This window comes from Poecilia formosa, unplaced genomic scaffold (genome assembly GCF_000485575.1).
Source record: "Poecilia formosa unplaced genomic scaffold, Poecilia_formosa-5.1.2 Scaffold90, whole genome shotgun sequence".
In the NCBI taxonomy this organism is placed as follows: Eukaryota; Metazoa; Chordata; class Actinopteri; order Cyprinodontiformes; family Poeciliidae; genus Poecilia; species Poecilia formosa.
The window spans coordinates 1,205,751-1,225,922 of record NW_006800029.1 but is presented as its reverse complement, the minus strand read 5'-3'; the positions used below and the strand labels follow the sequence as shown (position 1 = coordinate 1,225,922).

The following is a 20,172-nucleotide window of genomic DNA, read 5'->3' as shown; positions in this document are numbered from 1 at the left end:
TCCCAGCAGCTGATTTTTATAAACTCATAATACAATACAGGTGTAGTGAAGCACACATATCTCAGAGTGAATTTCAGGCTACTAATCTCTCTGTTGGTCACTCTTTTTTTATTTATTTAGGTAATTTACAATAGCTACAATTCTGTTTTTAGTGCTTCTCATCTCTCGTCAGTTTTTACACTTTTATTGAAAGTTTTTGATTCTTAGATTCTTGTGGCAGGTTACAATAAACTTGATCTGCAATGCACCAACTGATAATTTGACGACAGCCAGATTATGACACTGTGCTGCAGTCAGCTCACTCACACACATTACCATCCATCCCACCCAGGTGCAGACCTGGCAGAGTGAAAATATTTTGGCAGATGGTGTTCAGCAGGGACATCTTGTTAAGGTGAAGCAGGCAGATCTCACCCATCTGTCTGCTTATGGTGCAACTCGCCCAGCTACATCCAAATCTGGAGGATTAATGCAGCAGGCCAGGTACGCGAGGACAAAATAGGAAGAGGAAGTACAGTACGAAGAGCAGTATCCAATCGTTCAAAAAAAAAAAAAAAAAAAATCCAATCGTTCAAAAAAAAAAAAAAAAAAAAAAAAAAACTGTGCTAAAAAGTGTGCGGATGAGTTTACTGTTGTGAGAAGGTCAGAGATGTTACTAAACTGAAGATTAAAGATTAACTTCAGAACAGAATATCCTTTTTTTTCATGCATATTGGATTAAAGTCTGTTACGTAATGTTGGTGGTTTCAGTTGATTTCCCAGTCAGTCTTTGAATCGTATACACAATTCTGGGAAATTTTGATTCGGGTGTCTGTGCTGTCCAGAGCACCTTTCTGAGGCTCGGGGTTATGACAACTGTTCAAGCCTGTGAAGCTCAGGAAAAAAGGGAATAAAGCTAAATAAAAATTTCAGCAAGAAGAAAAAAAAACAATCTGAAGGCTGCAGAAGGCTTGCCAACTTTCAGGCTTTAGTGTGAGACACTTGCTTTCAAGCTTGCTCCCTTGCATTCGCATTGTTCAAACTAATCTCGCAGCAGTTGAAGAAGACTTCAAAGACCCTCTGTTGAGAAATGAAAAGCGAGGAAAAAGGTTGTCTCAAGGGTGCACAGTGAGACACCAAATTAAGATTTTATTTTCCTTTGAGATGGGCATCCTGAAAAAATATATAAATTGTGTCACACCTACAAAAAAAAGTTGTTTTAGTACAGTGAATTCGTCCTACTGAAATTAGAGCATCTGCAGTCCCTAAAACGGGAGTTTTCAAATCTAGTTCTTAAGTTTTTTTTAGTATTTCAACATGTTTTACATCATTTCTAGTTAACTGTGTTCAGACGTTTTTGGGAGGTAAAGTACAATATAAAATTTCTTGTGGGATTAGTAAGATAATGTTCACATTACACAGTTCTTTGGTACATGAAAATAGGCAGCAATTTTAAAAAAATGGCCATGCAAATTAAGATCACACGGAGCTGTTTCATGGATTCGGCTCACAAAGGCAATCCGAAAAGCAACAAATACTGGGCATTGAATCTAGTCAGGTACTCCAATATTGATCAATTAAAAATGTCTCAATTGGATCATGATCAGTTGAACCATTTAATCCAGCAAGTTAACATCTAACCTTTATGGAGAATACCCCCCACCAAAATCCTGATTAATATTTTTCAAATCAAGCAGAGAACGTGATTATAAAATCAGCTTCTAATCCACATACTGTTAAAACGATGATGTTCCGCTTTTAGTGCACATCCAGTGAAACACAAACGAGTGGAAAACAAATTTCCAGGGGACATTGATATAAACCTCCCACTGAATTATGCTGATTATCAAATCAAATTCAAGCAACAAAGGTGTGCAGCTGCCCGTAATTATTATAATCAAACATAAATTACCTGATCAGCCAAGCTCTTCTCTTCAGGATCTTTACTTACATCTGAGGCCTTTTCATAGGAAAAGAAGGAATTTGCATAAATTAATTTCCCATTTGTCTTTATTTAGCATTTTTATTCTATTCAAGAGCAAACAATTTGCCCTTGGTTGGATATATATTTACACTTTTCATACAATCCTCTATATTTATTTCAACAGAAAAATAGATGTAAACATTTTCACAGTGCATTTGTAACTCCACTGACGACAATCATAATTTATTAAATGCAAAGTGATATAATTTGAAACTCTATATAGATAAATATTTTCTCATATAAACAGACATAAATGTACAACACGTCACATTCACCCTTGATCATGTCTGAAATTGGGGAAGAAGGTCAGCATAACATCTGATGTGTTATTTTGTCGTAGTACATGTGCAAAGCTAAAATCTCCCAACAGCAAACTGTTTCTCATCCAATTGTTTTGTTTCCCCCAGATGTGACTTTTCCATTTTCGAGTTTCTGCTTTCGTACGGTAGTTATTCTTTTCAAAAACAACGATCATCTCGGATTTGTCACCAGACTAAAGAGGTGCTTAGAGTACATACACATTGAAAAATAGACAACTCTTTAGTTTTGCAAAATATGCTGATTCAGAATCTCACAGTCAGAAAGGAACATGGGGAATCAGGTTTGTCACGTTCTCATACTCCCATCTTTCCAGATAAGATTCAACATTAGGAAAAAAAAACAAAAAAAAAACATGCTTAACAAAAGTATTGATTTGGTGCTTTGAGGGGAACTGCTGAAAACAGCTGAATTCATAATGCAGGTAATAATGACTGCTTCACAGAGCCTGAGGCTCTCTGTGAACGCTGCTAAATCAGCACTCTGATTTTCCTGTAATTAGGCTTCTGTGCAGTAAACAGCTCATCCATGAAAGTGTAATGAAATGTTTACACGTTTGCTACCTGGATTTCCTAACAATGAAAGCTCTTTGAATTCAAATTCAGCTACACATAATGTATGTTTCAAACCACCTACAGTCAAGAAAAATCTCCCATTGTTATTCAGTGGCACAGAGGCATATGAATGTTGTCACTCTATGGACTTAGTGCAAGGAACATTGTGGAACACTGCTTTCCAAATGTCTTCAAACACCCCATTTCAGATTTCATCATGCTACAACTAAAACCTTGATGTGTTTTTGCAGAGGATTTTATGTCTTTGACCTGCACAAAATAAAAACTTCCAAATAAAAATGTAAAAGTTGTGGCATGCGTTAGTATTCAGTACTCTGCATTCTGATACCTCTCTCTACATATGCAATGCAATCAAAATGATTTCAAAAGTCATGTCATTAATAAAAAAAAATATATTTTTTTTCTTAATTGCAAAATATTTATGACTTTTCTGCAAAGGCTTCGCAGTAAAGGTGTGCGAAGCTGCATATTTTGGTGTCAGTCTGATACCAAATAAATACAGGCCTGCATCACAGACACCACTACTGGTACCAATATGTTTTATCGTTTAATTTTGTTACATCATCAAGCATCTGATCATTAGTTGTTTTTGCGGTTTTTCCTTTGAGTTATTTTGTTAAAACCTAGGCACTGATTTTTAACAAAGTTGATTCAAAATATGTTTTAAACATATCGACACAATAAGCAGAAATAGAAAAGCAAAACAACATCATGAAGACCAGTGAACACACCCCATAGCTCATTGAGGAATGAACGTCAAACCAATCGAGAACCAGCCACTTTGAGGTTTTGTAAAAGTAAAAGACAAGCAATCATGAAGGAGGTACTTTGCTTGGCAGCGTAGTGAGGATGCTTTTCTACAGCCAGCCGGTACAAAGTTGGTGTGAAGATGGATGGAGCTAAATACAGGATGGCCCTGGAAAAGAACAGCCAGAGCTGTAATGGGAATAATTACACCCAAGCATATTTATGTATGTGTTTGAAGGGCCCAAACAAAGTCCATACCAATTCAGAATCTGTTGCAAAACTAAAAAACAAAAAAGAATTGATGGTAGCAAATCTTTAGAAGAGAAAGCTGATAGAGGCATTTCTCAAAAGCATGGAGTTGTAATTGATAACTTTTTTTTCTAAATATGTTGGGGCACTAGTGGCATTCATTTACAGAGTTACAGGCAAGTATTGGGCAGAGAGAGAATAGCAAAGACATGAAGGAAAACTTCTGTTGTCTTTAATCAAACCACACAGACTGATGTACTACTACACCACAGAGAGGCCCTTTAATGGATATAATTCTAGTAAAAACTCTGGGGCGAAATTAAAATGCACGCCACACATCATCATGTTCCTTTTAATTCAGAATAAGACACTGTTTAATGTTTGTATGTCACTTAAAAACCCCAATAAAAGACACTGACATCTGTGGCATTGCTTGTGTTATTTTAGACCATTGCCATTCAGAAGTGTTTCTATCTCAACATAGTACATTTACACTACAACACGTGATGTGGAATAATGGGTTGGGCGTACCAAAACCTTTGGAACTGACCAATTACGCCATATTTGTGTAAAACTTGTCCGACAGACAGCCTTACACAAATATGCCATTTGCCTCCATTTATGGTCTCTTGGAAATTTTAGACAAGCTTAAGTAAAATAGATCCAGCTGCAGAGAACGAACCCACTAATCCAACAGCTTACACGCACCCCAATCTCTTAATGACAGACATTTATGGAAACACTTTGAATGGGACTCTGCTAAAGCTCAAACTACATAAAAAAAATAAAAAATAAAAAAATCCTTCATCCCCATTTCAAGACACTGGAAGAGACATTTTCCTTCTTATTTATACAATTTGGCTGATACTCATGAATGATATTTTATCTACAGTTGGCATCTTTACAAACACATATATACACACGTATGTACACACATGCAGCCCTATACAGTATGTACACTATATTATATTTATGAGTAAAGCCAGTGTAAATGACCCAGGAGGGAATGGCTCATGATACAGAATAAACACAGAGGGAATTGTAGCATTTAATATTGAAGAAGAAGAAAAAAAAACAGTAGAAAAGAGACATCAGAAGCAGATTTTCACAGTTGTATTTCCTGGTTTCAGTGTCCATCTTTGCCCACAAAATGTGGGGCCAAACAAACAAACCTCCTCAGCTCACGGCTTGAAGCCGAGTCTCTGATATGTATATTCTTCTTGTGTTCATCTGCTTATTGGTAGAAAAGAATGAGCGTTGAAAACAGCATTTTGGCTTTGACTGAGAGTCTGAAAGTGACTGTAACCTTTGGTTGCTGCAGACGAGCTTTAAATGCCTTCACAGATCCTCAAGTCTTAACAATCGTTTCCTTCTTTTGTAATGTCCCAGCAACAAACAAACCACCGTTGGTGTGAAAACATCACAGAAGTACAATCATTTAGTTGTTGTTGTTGTTGTTTTTTTCTGGAAATGAATACTATACCAAGTCACGCTTTAATTTTTTCCCCCCACTTCATTCTGGAGGTTACAGAACAAGATAAAGTAATGAGATGCCACCCTGCACATGTAGGAGTTGATCGATAAAAACTGTAAAGTAAAAGCTGTAGATGAAAGGACTTTCAGCAGCATCTTTATAAGAGCTTTAGAAAAACTTGACTTTGCAAATGGTGTTTATTTTTTCTTCTTTTTTTATTTTACAACTACAAGGTTTTCACATGGAGCTACACGTGTCAGCTGAAATAAACTCAGGCTACAGACAGCCCGAGGCGTCGTTCATTTCATCTCACAGCTCAGTGTGAAAGGATTCACGCTCAAGCCCCACAAGTCTCTGCTGACGGCAGAACACTCATAGAATAAACTTGTCTAATTTAAAGACCACAGATGCTCATTGGCCTTTGTTCTTCTGTCACAGTTTCTTTTAACATAGCATTCACAAACTTATGAATAAGTAGGCCTATACTGACTTCAGCTAAGGGGTTAGGAAGCAAAAACCTGCCTTGGGGTATGCCACCTTGAGGGTTTGAAGTAGGCATTCGTACAAAACACAGCACAGTTGTTTCTAAGAGTTGCAGAGTGTTGCTCCAAGTCTACTTTTGGATGCAGCAATAATTTATGTTAGGGTAGGTCCATGTTATGGGTTATGTCTGTGGACGTGTTTTACTAAAACCACTACAATCATCAACCGTATTTACTGATAGAAAAAAATCATAGGCTTTACTGTGAGAATTAGATTCACTGAAACATTGTTAAAAAATATATATATTCATAAAATATAACAAAAATGCTTTCATAGTGACAGCACAGCTGTTTATTTTCTTTTAAGACACACTATGAGAACTTTTAAGAGTTGTCATAGCATTAGTCTATGTCCTCCACTTTGAAAGTAAAGAGGTAGAAATGAACATTTGTAGTTACCAGGAATTTGTACGTATAGTTACACGTCATCGTCCAACTAAATGGACAAACACCTGCAGAAAGATGAATTTCATGTATTGTTTTTCCCGGTCTTTAATGTTCCTATTGGCCATATATCAGTCACAACCCAAGTTCTCAAAAATAAATAAATAAAAAAGTTTAAAAAAGTAAGTGGAGTTATATAACGAATTGGGATTAAACACCTTACTTATTTTTTTATATATAGTTATGTAGCCCTGGGGTTTGAGAACCACAAGAAGTGGGGGGTTTCTGTCTTTTGATAAGTACCTGGGGTTAAAAATGGGTAATGGAGTTACATAAATGTACATTTCGGTGATTTATCTATTGCAGCGTAAGTAAGAGGCTGATTCCCATAGGTTTGAGAGTAACAGAAATTTACGAGGGAAAGTAAAGGGGACTTAAACAAAAAGAAAAAAAAAAGGGGAAAAGAGGAAGAAGAAGGTGAGCGGGGAGGAAGGAAGGAGCAGAGTGTTGAAAGAGTCGTAACGAGGGATTTTGTATTAAAACAGAAGGGAAAATATATGTGTTAGATATAGTAGTTGAATATAACCATTTCTATACGCTGAGTATAGTACAGTACTGAGGAAGAAGGGGTAGGAACTGTGAAGAGGACTGTGATTTATGAGGGGACCTAGCTACGGAGCACGTGTTCGGAGGAACGACCAAGATGGCGAGAGGTTTTTCATAAGGACAGATATAGTTGCAAGAAACGTGTTTGAAGAAGAAAAGAAGGGACTGTGGACTCAGAAAACAGCATTGACGTTGAGGACAATGCTGTTTTCTGTGGAGGAGGTTTTCGTGAGTTCATCGAGTTACCAGACGAGAAAAAAGAAACGCGGACGGCAGGATTGCTTCGGCGAACTCGAAAATCCAACAGGCCTGCGACGAAAGATTCAGCGGGTATTGGACGGTTTGTGAGAGAATGTGGGCCCTGTGAGTGTGTGTGTGTGTGTGTGTGTGAAATTATATGTTTGAAATGTAAAAGGGTGTAGAATTGAGAACTGTGATTTTTGGGAATGTTATTAATGGGTTATGTATACTGAAATGTGTTAAATTTCTGCCAACGTTCTGGGTAGAGGCAAAGAAAAGTTAGCTGTGTGGAAAAAATAAAATAAACCCGAAGTTCTGCATGGATGTCTGGGTTATTCTAGATGAAACAAAATAGGAATGAAAATAGTAACTGAGTAGTAGTCACTACATTTAGTTAAACCTGATTGGTATATACCGGAAAGCTAACGAACCCTAGTAGTATCCCACTTGAGAGCGAGAGTTCTGTCCTGGGTCCAGGTACGGGAGCGGTGGGTGCTACAGTTAGAAAAGTGTATCATGACATGAGATCTGATTTTCTTTTTTGGTGAAATTAGCAACATGCTTTGTTGTGATGCAACCGATTTCTCAAAACCAAATGTCTCCAAATCTTTCAGGTTCAGGGAAACTTCTCTATGTCTAAACTGCTTGGTTCAGTTCTTTCACTAAATTAAAAATTTAATTTAAATGGGGGGTATAATATAAATTTTTCAGACATGCAGAGCCACTTTATGGCACAATCAGTTACATTCAATTATTATAAAAATTCTGAATATCTTAAAATAATTTGAGAACTTAAGAAATTTGACTTCATGTCAAAGCCGTTTGACACCTTGAAATTTGCCTCTGTTCCTTTAAGAACCTCCCCTTCAGTACGTCATCCAAAGAATGCTTCCCCGTGCCGTCCATTGATGCTGTTTACAGCCAGACGTAAGAATGTTGTAGTTTGTGTGATTAGCTCACAGTTCCATGACGTGTTTCCTATTCGCTGCCGTCGCTAGTGTGATGGAGCCGTGGAGCTCAGCTGGAGACTGAAGCTCCAGGGTGAAGCTTTGGGGAAAGAGGCAACGCATTGCATGAGGCGTTAAGGCGCCGCCAAACGGCTGCCACCCGAGATTCAAGGTTCAATGCATAAACGAGTTAAAGCAACAGTTTGGTTATTTTTTTATGTTTTTTTTTTTGATGAGGGAATGACATTGTAACATGGTTTAAAGCTCAAAACAGTTGATTTTGCATAATACACTCCCTTTAAGCCAGAGATTAACTGGGACATTTTAACAACCTTGATTTTGTTCTCTTAACCCAATTATTGTGTCTTTATGTTTTTGGTCTTATTTACATATCTACTATTTAAAGCCAGATCATTCAATCACATCAAGTGATAAAATTGAAACAATCCAAGGAAATGATGCTCCCACTTGCAAACTTCAGCGTTGGTATGGTGTTTCTGGCATGAGCTGCTATGCGTTATCTCCTTCCAACATGGTGGGAAAAACAATTACACTCAAAGACTTACATTTTGTTCTCAACCAACCAGACTAGACTAACCCACAGTTAAACCACTAAACCAGCTGAGTTAATTTGGACTAATAGGAAACGAGATGGCAAATACAAACAGAGCAGTTTTCTTGGATTCTTAGGATTTTTCCCCCCCTACTCTTTTTATGTTGGTTCAACATGCTCTCCACTTTATTTCTCAAAAAGTGACTTAGGGATCAGTTTGTTGTATTTTCTTTGTATGTGTCGAGTATGTGCTAAGGCTATGTGTAGTCGTAGCCTTAGCTATTAAAAGGCAGTAACTCTTCAATAAGAGGCATCTCACAAACCCATGGCTAAATGTAAAAACTATAAAAACAAAAATATAAAAAAGCAAGATGGCGGTGTATTTGTATTGCTGATTTTTTTTTAATTTATTTTTTTTTTTTTCTGGTTGAATTTTATTTTATTGTTGAATTTGTTAGATTTTTTACTGAGTCATTAGGGAGTTTTAGAAGATTATGTGCAACATGTCACCTGATTGTTGTATCACCTCAAGCAGAACATAAGGTGATCATATGAAACGGCAAACATCAAACGTGAGTTGCTTTTGTTGTCGGGTAATTTGTGAAAACTAGAAAGAGCCGGAGCCTTCCCCACATAATGAGTTAAGATATCACAGAAGCTACGCCACTCAACAAAAACACACACTCGAGCAGATCTAATTTATCTCGTACATTGCATGTCTTTTTTGACTTCGGTTGATGACCTTTGCTGCCAGGAGAAAAGAACAAAACTGCCTGTTAGGCAAACAGTGCTCAGCTATGCTCAGTGAGCATTTTTATTCATATAATGTTGGTATCTGCTGAGGCACAGCCTTTTAGGTCTCATGTTACCAACTTTTTTTTTAATAGTTGGCAAGAGAAGCAATGAAGACAATATTTCCATATTCATGCACAAGCACAGAAATTTTCTCCTGTTTTGAATTAATTAAATAAATCAGCACCCTCTTGAATGTATTTTTTTTTCTCAAAGGGAAAATAATTAAATGTCTTTTTTTTTTCTCAAATTAATTACTGTGAATGTGGATTTATTTATTTTTTGCTGATCTTGTGAGTGATGAAGATTTGACCTCTTCCAAAAGCAGGTTAAAACCGACTGTTTAAAATCGCATAGCTGTTTGAACTCTTCATTTGTTAGCCTCATTTAATGACATGGAGCTGTTTAGTAAAGAGAAGAAGAAAAAAAAAAACAGCAGACCTATTAAGCAAAATATAAAAAAGGAGCCGTTTTTTGTTTTTAAAGAAAATGTCTGAAATGTCTTAATCAAAGCATCTAAAGTATTGTTTAGTNTGATAGAGGCATTTCTCAAAAGCATGGAGTTGTAATTGATAACTTTTTTTTCTAAATATGTTGGGGCACTAGTGGCATTCATTTACAGAGTTACAGGCAAGTATTGGGCAGAGAGAGAATAGCAAAGACATGAAGGAAAACTTCTGTTGTCTTTAATCAAACCACACAGACTGATGTACTACTACACCACAGAGAGGCCCTTTAATGGATATAATTCTAGTAAAAACTCTGGGGCGAAATTAAAATGCACGCCACACATCATCATGTTCCTTTTAATTCAGAATAAGACACTGTTTAATGTTTGTATGTCACTTAAAAACCCCAATAAAAGACACTGACATCTGTGGCATTGCTTGTGTTATTTTAGACCATTGCCATTCAGAAGTGTTTCTATCTCAACATAGTACATTTACACTACAACACGTGATGTGGAATAATGGGTTGGGCATACCAAAACCTTTGGAACTGACCAATTACGCCATATTTGTGTAAAACTTGTCCGACAGACAGCCTTACACAAATATGCCATTTGCCTCCATTTATGGTCTCTTGGAAATTTTAGACAAGCTTAAGTAAAATAGATCCAGCTGCAGAGAACGAACCCACTAATCCAACAGCTTACACGCACCCCAATCTCTTAATGACAGACATTTATGGAAACACTTTGAATGTGACTCTGCTAAAGCTCAAACTACATAAAAAAAATAAAAAATAAAAAAATCCTTCATCCCCATTTCAAGACACTGGAAGAGACATTTTCCTTCTTATTTATACAATTTGGCTGATACTCATGAATGATATTTTATCTACAGTTGGCATCTTTACAAACACATATATACACACGTATGTACACACATGCAGCCCTATACAGTATGTACACTATATTATATTTATGAGTAAAGCCAGTGTAAATGACCCAGGAGGGAATGGCTCATGATACAGAATAAACACAGAGGGAATTGTAGCATTTAATATTGAAGAAGAAGAAAAAAAAACAGTAGAAAAGAGACATCAGAAGCAGATTTTCACAGTTGTATTTCCTGGTTTCAGTGTCCATCTTTGCCCACAAAATGTGGGGCCAAACAAACAAACCTCCTCAGCTCACGGCTTGAAGCCGAGTCTCTGATATGTATATTCTTCTTGTGTTCATCTGCTTATTGGTAGAAAAGAATGAGCGTTGAAAACAGCATTTTGGCTTTGACTGAGAGTCTGAAAGTGACTGTAACCTTTGGTTGCTGCAGACGAGCTTTAAATGCCTTCACAGATCCTCAAGTCTTATCATTTCCTTCTTTTGTAATGTCCCAGCAACAAACAAACCACCGTTGGTGTGAAAACATCACAGAAGTACAATCATTTAGTTGTTGTTGTTGTTGTTTTTTTCTGGAAATGAATACTATACCAAGTCACGCTTTAATTTTTTCCCCCCACTTCATTCTGGAGGTTACAGAACAAGATAAAGTAATGAGATGCCACCCTGCACATGTAGGAGTTGATCGATAAAAACTGTAAAGTAAAAGCTGTAGATGAAAGGACTTTCAGCAGCATCTTTATAAGAGCTTTAGAAAAACTTGACTTTGCAAATGGTGTTTATTTTTTCTTCTTTTTTTTTTTTACAACTACAAGGTTTTCACATGGAGCTACACGTGTCAGCTGAAATAAACTCAGGCTACAGACAGCCCGAGGCGTCGTTCATTTCATCTCACAGCTCAGTGTGAAAGGATTCACGCTCAAGCCCCACAAGTCTCTGCTGACGGCAGAACACTCATAGAATAAACTTGTCTAATTTAAAGACCACAGATGCTCATTGGCCTTTGTTCTTCTGTCACAGTTTCTTTTAACATAGCATTCACAAACTTATGAATAAGTAGGCCTATACTGACTTCAGCTAAGGGGTTAGGAAGCAAAAACCTGCCTTGGGGTATGCCACCTTGAGGGTTTGAAGTAGGCATTCGTACAAAACACAGCACAGTTGTTTCTAAGAGTTGCAGAGTGTTGCTCCAAGTCTACTTTTGGATGCAGCAATAATTTATGTTAGGGTAGGTCCATGTTATGGGTTATGTCTGTGGACGTGTTTTACTAAAACCACTACAATCATCAACCGTATTTACTGATAGAAAAAAATCATAGGCTTTACTGTGAGAATTAGATTCACTGAAACATTGTTAAAAAATATATATATTCATAAAATATAACAAAAATGCTTTCATAGTGACAGCACAGCTGTTTATTTTCTTTTAAGACACACTATGAGAACTTTTAAGAGTTGTCATAGCATTAGTCTATGTCCTCCACTTTGAAAGTAAAGAGGTAGAAATGAACATTTGTAGTTACCAGGAATTTGTACGTATAGTTACACGTCATCGTCCAACTAAATGGACAAACACCTGCAGAAAGATGAATTTCATGTATTGTTTTTCCCGGTCTTTAATGTTCCTATTGGCCATATATCAGTCACAACCCAAGTTCTCAAAAATAAATAAATAAAAAAGTTTAAAAAAGTAAGTGGAGTTATATAACGAATTGGGATTAAACACCTTACTTATTTTTTTATATATAGTTATGTAGCCCTGGGGTTTGAGAACCACAAGAAGTGGGGGGTTTCTGTCTTTTGATAAGTACCTGGGGTTAAAAATGGGTAATGGAGTTACATAAATGTACATTTCGGTGATTTATCTATTGCAGCGTAAGTAAGAGGCTGATTCCCATAGGTTTGAGAGTAACAGAAATTTACGAGGGAAAGTAAAGGGGACTTAAACAAAAAGAAAAAAAAAAGGGGAAAAGAGGAAGAAGAAGGTGAGCGGGGAGGAAGGAAGGAGCAGAGTGTTGAAAGAGTCGTAACGAGGGATTTTGTATTAAAACAGAAGGGAAAATATATGTGTTAGATATAGTAGTTGAATATAACCATTTCTATACGCTGAGTATAGTACAGTACTGAGGAAGAAGGGGTAGGAACTGTGAAGAGGACTGTGATTTATGAGGGGACCTAGCTACGGAGCACGTGTTCGGAGGAACGACCAAGATGGCGAGAGGTTTTTCATAAGGACAGATATAGTTGCAAGAAACGTGTTTGAAGAAGAAAAGAAGGGACTGTGGACTCAGAAAACAGCATTGACGTTGAGGACAATGCTGTTTTCTGTGGAGGAGGTTTTCGTGAGTTCATCGAGTTACCAGACGAGAAAAAAGAAACGCGGACGGCAGGATTGCTTCGGCGAACTCGAAAATCCAACAGGCCTGCGACGAAAGATTCAGCGGGTATTGGACGGTTTGTGAGAGAATGTGGGCCCTGTGAGTGTGTGTGTGTGTGTGTGTGTGAAATTATATGTTTGAAATGTAAAAGGGTGTAGAATTGAGAACTGTGATTTTTGGGAATGTTATTAATGGGTTATGTATACTGAAATGTGTTAAATTTCTGCCAACGTTCTGGGTAGAGGCAAAGAAAAGTTAGCTGTGTGGAAAAAATAAAATAAACCCGAAGTTCTGCATGGATGTCTGGGTTATTCTAGATGAAACAAAATAGGAATGAAAATAGTAACTGAGTAGTAGTCACTACATTTAGTTAAACCTGATTGGTATATACCGGAAAGCTAACGAACCCTAGTAGTATCCCACTTGAGAGCGAGAGTTCTGTCCTGGGTCCAGGTACGGGAGCGGTGGGTGCTACAGTTAGAAAAGTGTATCATGACATGAGATCTGATTTTCTTTTTTGGTGAAATTAGCAACATGCTTTGTTGTGATGCAACCGATTTCTCAAAACCAAATGTCTCCAAATCTTTCAGGTTCAGGGAAACTTCTCTATGTCTAAACTGCTTGGTTCAGTTCTTTCACTAAATTAAAAATTTAATTTAAATGGGGGGTATAATATAAATTTTTCAGACATGCAGAGCCACTTTATGGCACAATCAGTTACATTCAATTATTATAAAAATTCTGAATATCTTAAAATAATTTGAGAACTTAAGAAATTTGACTTCATGTCAAAGCCGTTTGACACCTTGAAATTTGCCTCTGTTCCTTTAAGAACCTCCCCTTCAGTACGTCATCCAAAGAATGCTTCCCCGTGCCGTCCATTGATGCTGTTTACAGCCAGACGTAAGAATGTTGTAGTTTGTGTGATTAGCTCACAGTTCCATGACGTGTTTCCTATTCGCTGCCGTCGCTAGTGTGATGGAGCCGTGGAGCTCAGCTGGAGACTGAAGCTCCAGGGTGAAGCTTTGGGGAAAGAGGCAACGCATTGCATGAGGCGTTAAGGCGCCGCCAAACGGCTGCCACCCGAGATTCAAGGTTCAATGCATAAACGAGTTAAAGCAACAGTTTGGTTATTTTTTTATGTTTTTTTTTTTGATGAGGGAATGACATTGTAACATGGTTTAAAGCTCAAAACAGTTGATTTTGCATAATACACTCCCTTTAAGCCAGAGATTAACTGGGACATTTTAACAACCTTGATTTTGTTCTCTTAACCCAATTATTGTGTCTTTATGTTTTTGGTCTTATTTACATATCTACTATGTAAAGCCAGATCATTCAATCACATCAAGTGATAAAATTGAAACAATCCAAGGAAATGATGCTCCCACTTGCAAACTTCAGCGTTGGTATGGTGTTTCTGGCATGAGCTGCTATGCGTTATCTCCTTCCAACATGGTGGGAAAAACAATTACACTCAAAGACTTACATTTTGTTCTCAACCAACCAGACTAGACTAACCCACAGTTAAACCACTAAACCAGCTGAGTTAATTTGGACTAATAGGAAACGAGATGGCAAATACAAACAGAGCAGTTTTCTTGGATTCTTAGGATTTTTCCCCCCCTACTCTTTTTATGTTGGTTCAACATGCTCTCCACTTTATTTCTCAAAAAGTGACTTAGGGATCAGTTTGTTGTATTTTCTTTGTATGTGTCGAGTATGTGCTAAGGCTATGTGTAGTCGTAGCCTTAGCTATTAAAAGGCAGTAACTCTTCAATAAGAGGCATCTCACAAACCCATGGCTAAATGTAAAAACTATAAAAACAAAAATATAAAAAAGCAAGATGGCGGTGTATTTGTATTGCTGATTTTTTTTTAATTTATTTTTTTTTTTTTCTGGTTGAATTTTATTTTATTGTTGAATTTGTTAGATTTTTTACTGAGTCATTAGGGAGTTTTAGAAGATTATGTGCAACATGTCACCTGATTGTTGTATCACCTCAAGCAGAACATAAGGTGATCATATGAAACAGCAAACATCAAACATGAGTTGCTTTTGTTGTTGGGTAATTTGTGAAAACTAGAAAGAGCCGGAGCCTTCCCCACATAATGAGTGAAGATATCACAGAAGCTACGCCACTCAACAAAAACACACACTCGAGCAGATCTAATTTATCTCGTACATTGCATGTCTTTTTTGACTTCGGTTGATGACCTTTGCTGCCAGGAGAAAAGAACAAAACTGCCTGTTAGGCAAACAGTGCTCAGCTATGCTCAGTGAGCATTTTTATTCATATAATGTTGGTATGTGCTGAGGCACAGCCTTTTAGGTCTCATGTTACCAACTTTTTTTTTTTTTAATAGTTGGCAAGAGAAGCAATGAAGACAAAATATCCATATTCATGCAAAAGCACAGAAATTTTCTCCTATTTTGAATTAATTAAATAAATCAGCACCCTCTTGAATGTATTTTTTTTCTCAAAGGGAAAATAATTAAATGTCTTTTTTTTTTCTCAAATTAATTACTGTGAATGTGGATTTATTTATTTTTTGCTGATCTTGTGAGTGATGAAGATTTGACCTCTTCCAAAAGCAGGTTAAAACCGACTGTTTAAAATCACATAGCTGTTTGAACTCTTCATTTGTTAGCCTCATTTAATGACATGGAGCTGTTTAGTAAAGAGAAAAAAAAACAGCAGACCTATTAAGCAAAATATAAAAAAGGAGCCGTTTTTTGTTTTTAAAGAAAATGTCTGAAATGTCTTAATCAAAGCATCTAAAGTATTGTTTAGTGGATAGCACCTTACTGGCAAATATCTGAAGCACTGCACACTAAGCACTTCAAGCTAAGACTTGGACAACCTTGAGTGTCTTCTGAAAGCGCTGAGCTGTGAAGGGGGGTTGAAGACATCTTACTGAGGGAGGTGGTGACAGTGCACAATTATGTTAGGATAAGTTAGACAACGAAACCAACCAGTCACAGATTGGGCTAAAATGCTCAGAGAGAGATTAAATTTCCAGATATCGCCACTTGTCAATCTGTGTTTTAATAGTTTGATATTTCAACAACTTTTTTTTTTTTTTTTTCAAAGATAAAGTGGGAAAAAAAAGTCTACTCAACTGTGGGGTTTACTGTAAAACTGAAACAAGGAATTACCAGACACTATAAAAAATATTTGTTTGTTTTTATTCTCAGACTAAACAGCAAATTCTGTTCTAGCTCAGTCAGAATTGATACAAATATTTTAATTCGCTAACTGACTAATGGCAGAGTTAATTGGAGGGTTCACCTGTAATTTTATTTTGAGGTAGCATCTCAAGGAAACAACTTCATTCACTTCATGAATAAGGACGAATTCAAAAGAAATAACGCAAGCAAAATATCAAGAAGAGATTTGTGGATCTTCACAAGCCTGGTTCATCTCGGGTACAATTTTCAGATGCTTGAATGTGCCATCTGTTTTAGACAACACTCGAGCAGCATGAGGACGTCCAGCCATCTTACTAGTCTGGGTCCCAGAGTTGACTCATTCATCTCTGGAATAAGACTCATTCCAGAGCTGAATGAGTCCTATTGTGAAGTGTGCCTCTCAGTTGTAAATTGATAAATTGTAATGCTTGTAATCAGCATTCTAAAATGTTTTAGCTGTGCTTTTGTTTCTCCTGAACTTGTCTCTATCATGGACCCAGACTGACCAACAGTTAACCCTGTTTAAGTATAAAACTTATTTTGTCATTTGAATCTCTCAGTTGGTAAAGTGCTAATATGTAATTAAAAAAAAAACATTTATAAAATCTGCACAAGCCTTTTAGTTTAATTACTTTTGTGATTTCTTTTGGGGGTTTTTTTTAGAATGAGAAAACTAATTGGGTAATCCATTCATTACGCATTTTTGCCTGGCTTTGGTGCCAGAGGATCTAATTTTACATCATAAATTATAAAATTATATTTAAAAAAAAGAAGTAAAGTGTAAAATGAAAACAAATATTTCCATGAAACATAAAGAAATTGTTCATGTCTTGGTCCAAAGGAGCTGTTAAACCAACCACCCAAACATTTTTCCTACAGACAATCAGACATAACACTGCAGAGTAACGAATGCTACTCTGTTACTAGGATGTTCATTTTTATGAAGGTAATAAGAAGCTTTGTTGAGCTTGAATTGTTCTTTATTCATTTGACGAACCTACTTTTAAAAGGTGAACCTCAAGTTCGACAAATTGTATGCAAATTAATTGAGGCTTCGAAAACTTTGTTCTCCGACAACAATCGGGACACGATATTTACTTACTTTTAGGTAAGAGCAGCAACCCTGTTGTCCTTCAGTTTGAGGCATGCGCTAATAAATACAAATATCTCATAATGTACAGTACTTGTAAAAACACATAAAGGGTTGATTAGGGAGTCGTCAGTTTCAGTATCAGTTCCTCCCTCTAAATCCAGCGTAAATTGATTTTGCATTTTGACTCTTCAGTCTTGCTTCCTTGATGTTGATTGTTCAGAGCAATACAATAGTTGATGCTTGTAACTTTGACCTGACAAATTTACCATCTGAACTGGCTGGCTTGCTTATTTTACTGTGTTTACTGTAACTGCATGATCAAATCTTGATTTTTTTTTAAAATCTGTTTTTCTTTTCTATTGGCAGTATTAAATATTTGAGGTATAGAACAAGCTTGGAACTCGAGAATAATACTCAATAATAGTCTTTTTCATCAGTGAGTAAGCCTTCAGCCTTTGACTATTCCTGAAATTGCAATTAGCTTCTTTTTTTTTTTTTATCCAACATCTTGCAGTTTTTTGTTGCTGGTTTCTTTTGGCAGCTTTTGTTTTTGAGGCGGCGTTTTTCTCTCTTTAAAGAAAGTCGCTCTGCATCTCATTGGAGAGCTGACTGACAGCGACCTCGGTTTGCACAGATCCTTTCAGTATTCTGGCAGTCTGCTGAGGACTGTAATCTGTGAAATTTTCCTTGGCACCGGAGACCGTTTCAGTGCAAGGACAATGTCGGCAGGTCCGGTGGTTCTCTGGCAGTCCGTTAGACAACCTTGTGGAGTTGCACTCGTCAATGTGATGAGATTGCCTGCAAGTTCCCTTCTGTGCAGAGCTGTGTTGACAAAAACATCTGCAGAATGTACTTCTGCAGTGAGCTACATCCCGACACAGAGACTTGCGGAAATTGGGCTTGAAGACCAGATAGACAATGGGATTGTAAAGGGTGGAGGACTTGGCAAATATGGCTGCCAAAGCAAAAGCCATTGGTGGTATGTCTGTTGCATTCCCGAAGGCTGCCCACATGGAAACAATCGCATATGGACTCCAAGCCGTGAGGAAACCGATGCAAACTGCCACGGAAAGCTGCAAAGTAAACATGAAAATACTTAAAAGGCATTCCTCATGGGAAGAAAAATAAGTGCTAATTAAGACAAAATAAGTAAGCTTATGGAGTTACCTTAACTATAAGTGCATGTGCATTGGTGATCTTGTTCTGTGGAGACATGTGCTGCTGTACGGCCTGCCGCGAGCCTCGCACTGTCACCAAGATGAAGGTGTAGGACAGAAATATAATAGTACAGGGAACAATGTAGCAGAAGAAGAAGAGACAGATGATGTAGCTCATCGCTGCAGAACTGTGGTTGGGAGCGTGCCAGTTGATGCAGCAAGCAGTCCCATAAGGTTCAGCCCCATACTCTCCCCAACCTGACAGTGGACCCACGGCAAACACTCCGGCGTAGCACCAGATGCCCGCGACGAGTAGGGAGGCATGGCAGTATGAGAATTTGTTACCTGTAATGGGAGACGGAGGATAAATCAGTGGCTATTAAGGAGACAAAAGTGTGAAAAAGCACTTAGTCAAGTGGTAGTTTGATACGACAAATACATTTTTATCCCAACTAAATTATTATATATTTTTTTTTATTTTGAAAGGTTTTTCAGCACACAAATGGCAGCACATGTGTGGTGAATAATACATGCAAATTTGCATTTAGCTAATGTGGGTAGATGTGATTTGAAAATCACTTGAAAGTAAAAAGAACAACTTTAAAGTACTCTGCAACAATTCACAATAATTACAGCTACATCCAACTGATTGTCTAATATTTGTTTTAGCTGTACAAAGATCTTAAACTGGGGCTACAAAATGTGGCTTTTGAAGTGATGAAGTTGCAAACTTTAAGTGGATGATTAAAACCAACAATAATCACGGATTAGTCAAGTTCTTTCAGTGTTTTTCCGATGTGGTTTGTTTGAAATGTTACTGTTTATTCGGCTTGCAAAGCATTCAGCAAAAAATAAAGACATTCTAAGTCTGGCTAAACACAAGTCAAAAAAAGTAAGATATTTTCAACACACTTTTTATGAAGGTCTTTTTTTTGCTCAGGTTCTGCAGGGTCCACCTTGAGCTTTTGCAACTAATTTTCCATAATGTTATATGAGAAGTTGCGCAGAACTTCTGCTGCAGCGCTCGCGCCCGAGTTTGAGTAAGAGGCTCTGTAAGAAATACTGCAACAGCCCTCCCCACATTCTGCTATAATTGATTTAGGCAAGGGCTTTTTCAGAGCACATTCAATGAGAAGGAGAACACGGACAGTCTTATCTGGCACCACACAGCCTCTTCAGCAGGATGTCAACCCCTCTTACTCTTCAAGCTGAGGGTGAGGGAGGCGATTGGCCCTCGCTGAGCTGTGTGGACTTGTGGAAAGGGTATAGCCATTACAGATGGATAGCTTTTATCTGTGGTGGAACATTACTCCAGAGAACAAAACTCCAACTATCCAAGTGACACATCAAGGCTTAATCTCTCTTAAAACTGAGCTGAACACCGGTTCCGAGAAGAATCCACACATTTTTGCTCCAACATTTTCAGCGACGATGTCTCAAACTTTTTTTATTCTTCTAATTGCAATTCTGAAATACGTTTAAAAGAGGATAAATAAGTTCACTATAATTTCTTGTTAAAGCATGTTTTTTTTGTTTTGTTTTGCCATGAAGGTCATTTATTTCAAAATTACCCTAAATAAGATGTGTTATAAATTTTTAACTAAACATAACTTGGAGGC

General features: G+C 37.2%; 1 protein-coding gene and 1 long non-coding RNA gene across 4 annotated transcripts in view; one reads left to right on the top strand and one right to left on the bottom strand.

Annotated features, from left to right (window-relative positions):
* The first annotated feature begins 11,203 nt into the window (after positions 1-11,203).
* Positions 11,204-16,891, top strand: LOC107836829 (uncharacterized). Its single transcript, XR_001662798.1, has 2 exons — positions 11,204-12,485; positions 13,592-16,891. It is a non-coding gene; the product is annotated as an uncharacterized LOC107836829 (long non-coding RNA).
* Positions 14,556-20,172, bottom strand: part of opn7b (opsin 7, group member b) — a 56,281-nt gene continuing 50,664 nt past the window's right edge. For all 3 annotated transcript variants that reach the window (XM_007557659.2, XM_007557661.2, XM_016674132.1), the window contains exons 6-7: positions 18,564-18,898; positions 14,556-18,469 (exon numbers count right to left, since the gene is read on the bottom strand). In XM_007557659.2, the coding sequence (XP_007557721.1) occupies positions 17,969-18,469; positions 18,564-18,898 (836 nt within the window). In that variant the 3' untranslated portion in view covers positions 14,556-17,968. The remainder of the gene's footprint in view (positions 18,470-18,563; positions 18,899-20,172) is intronic.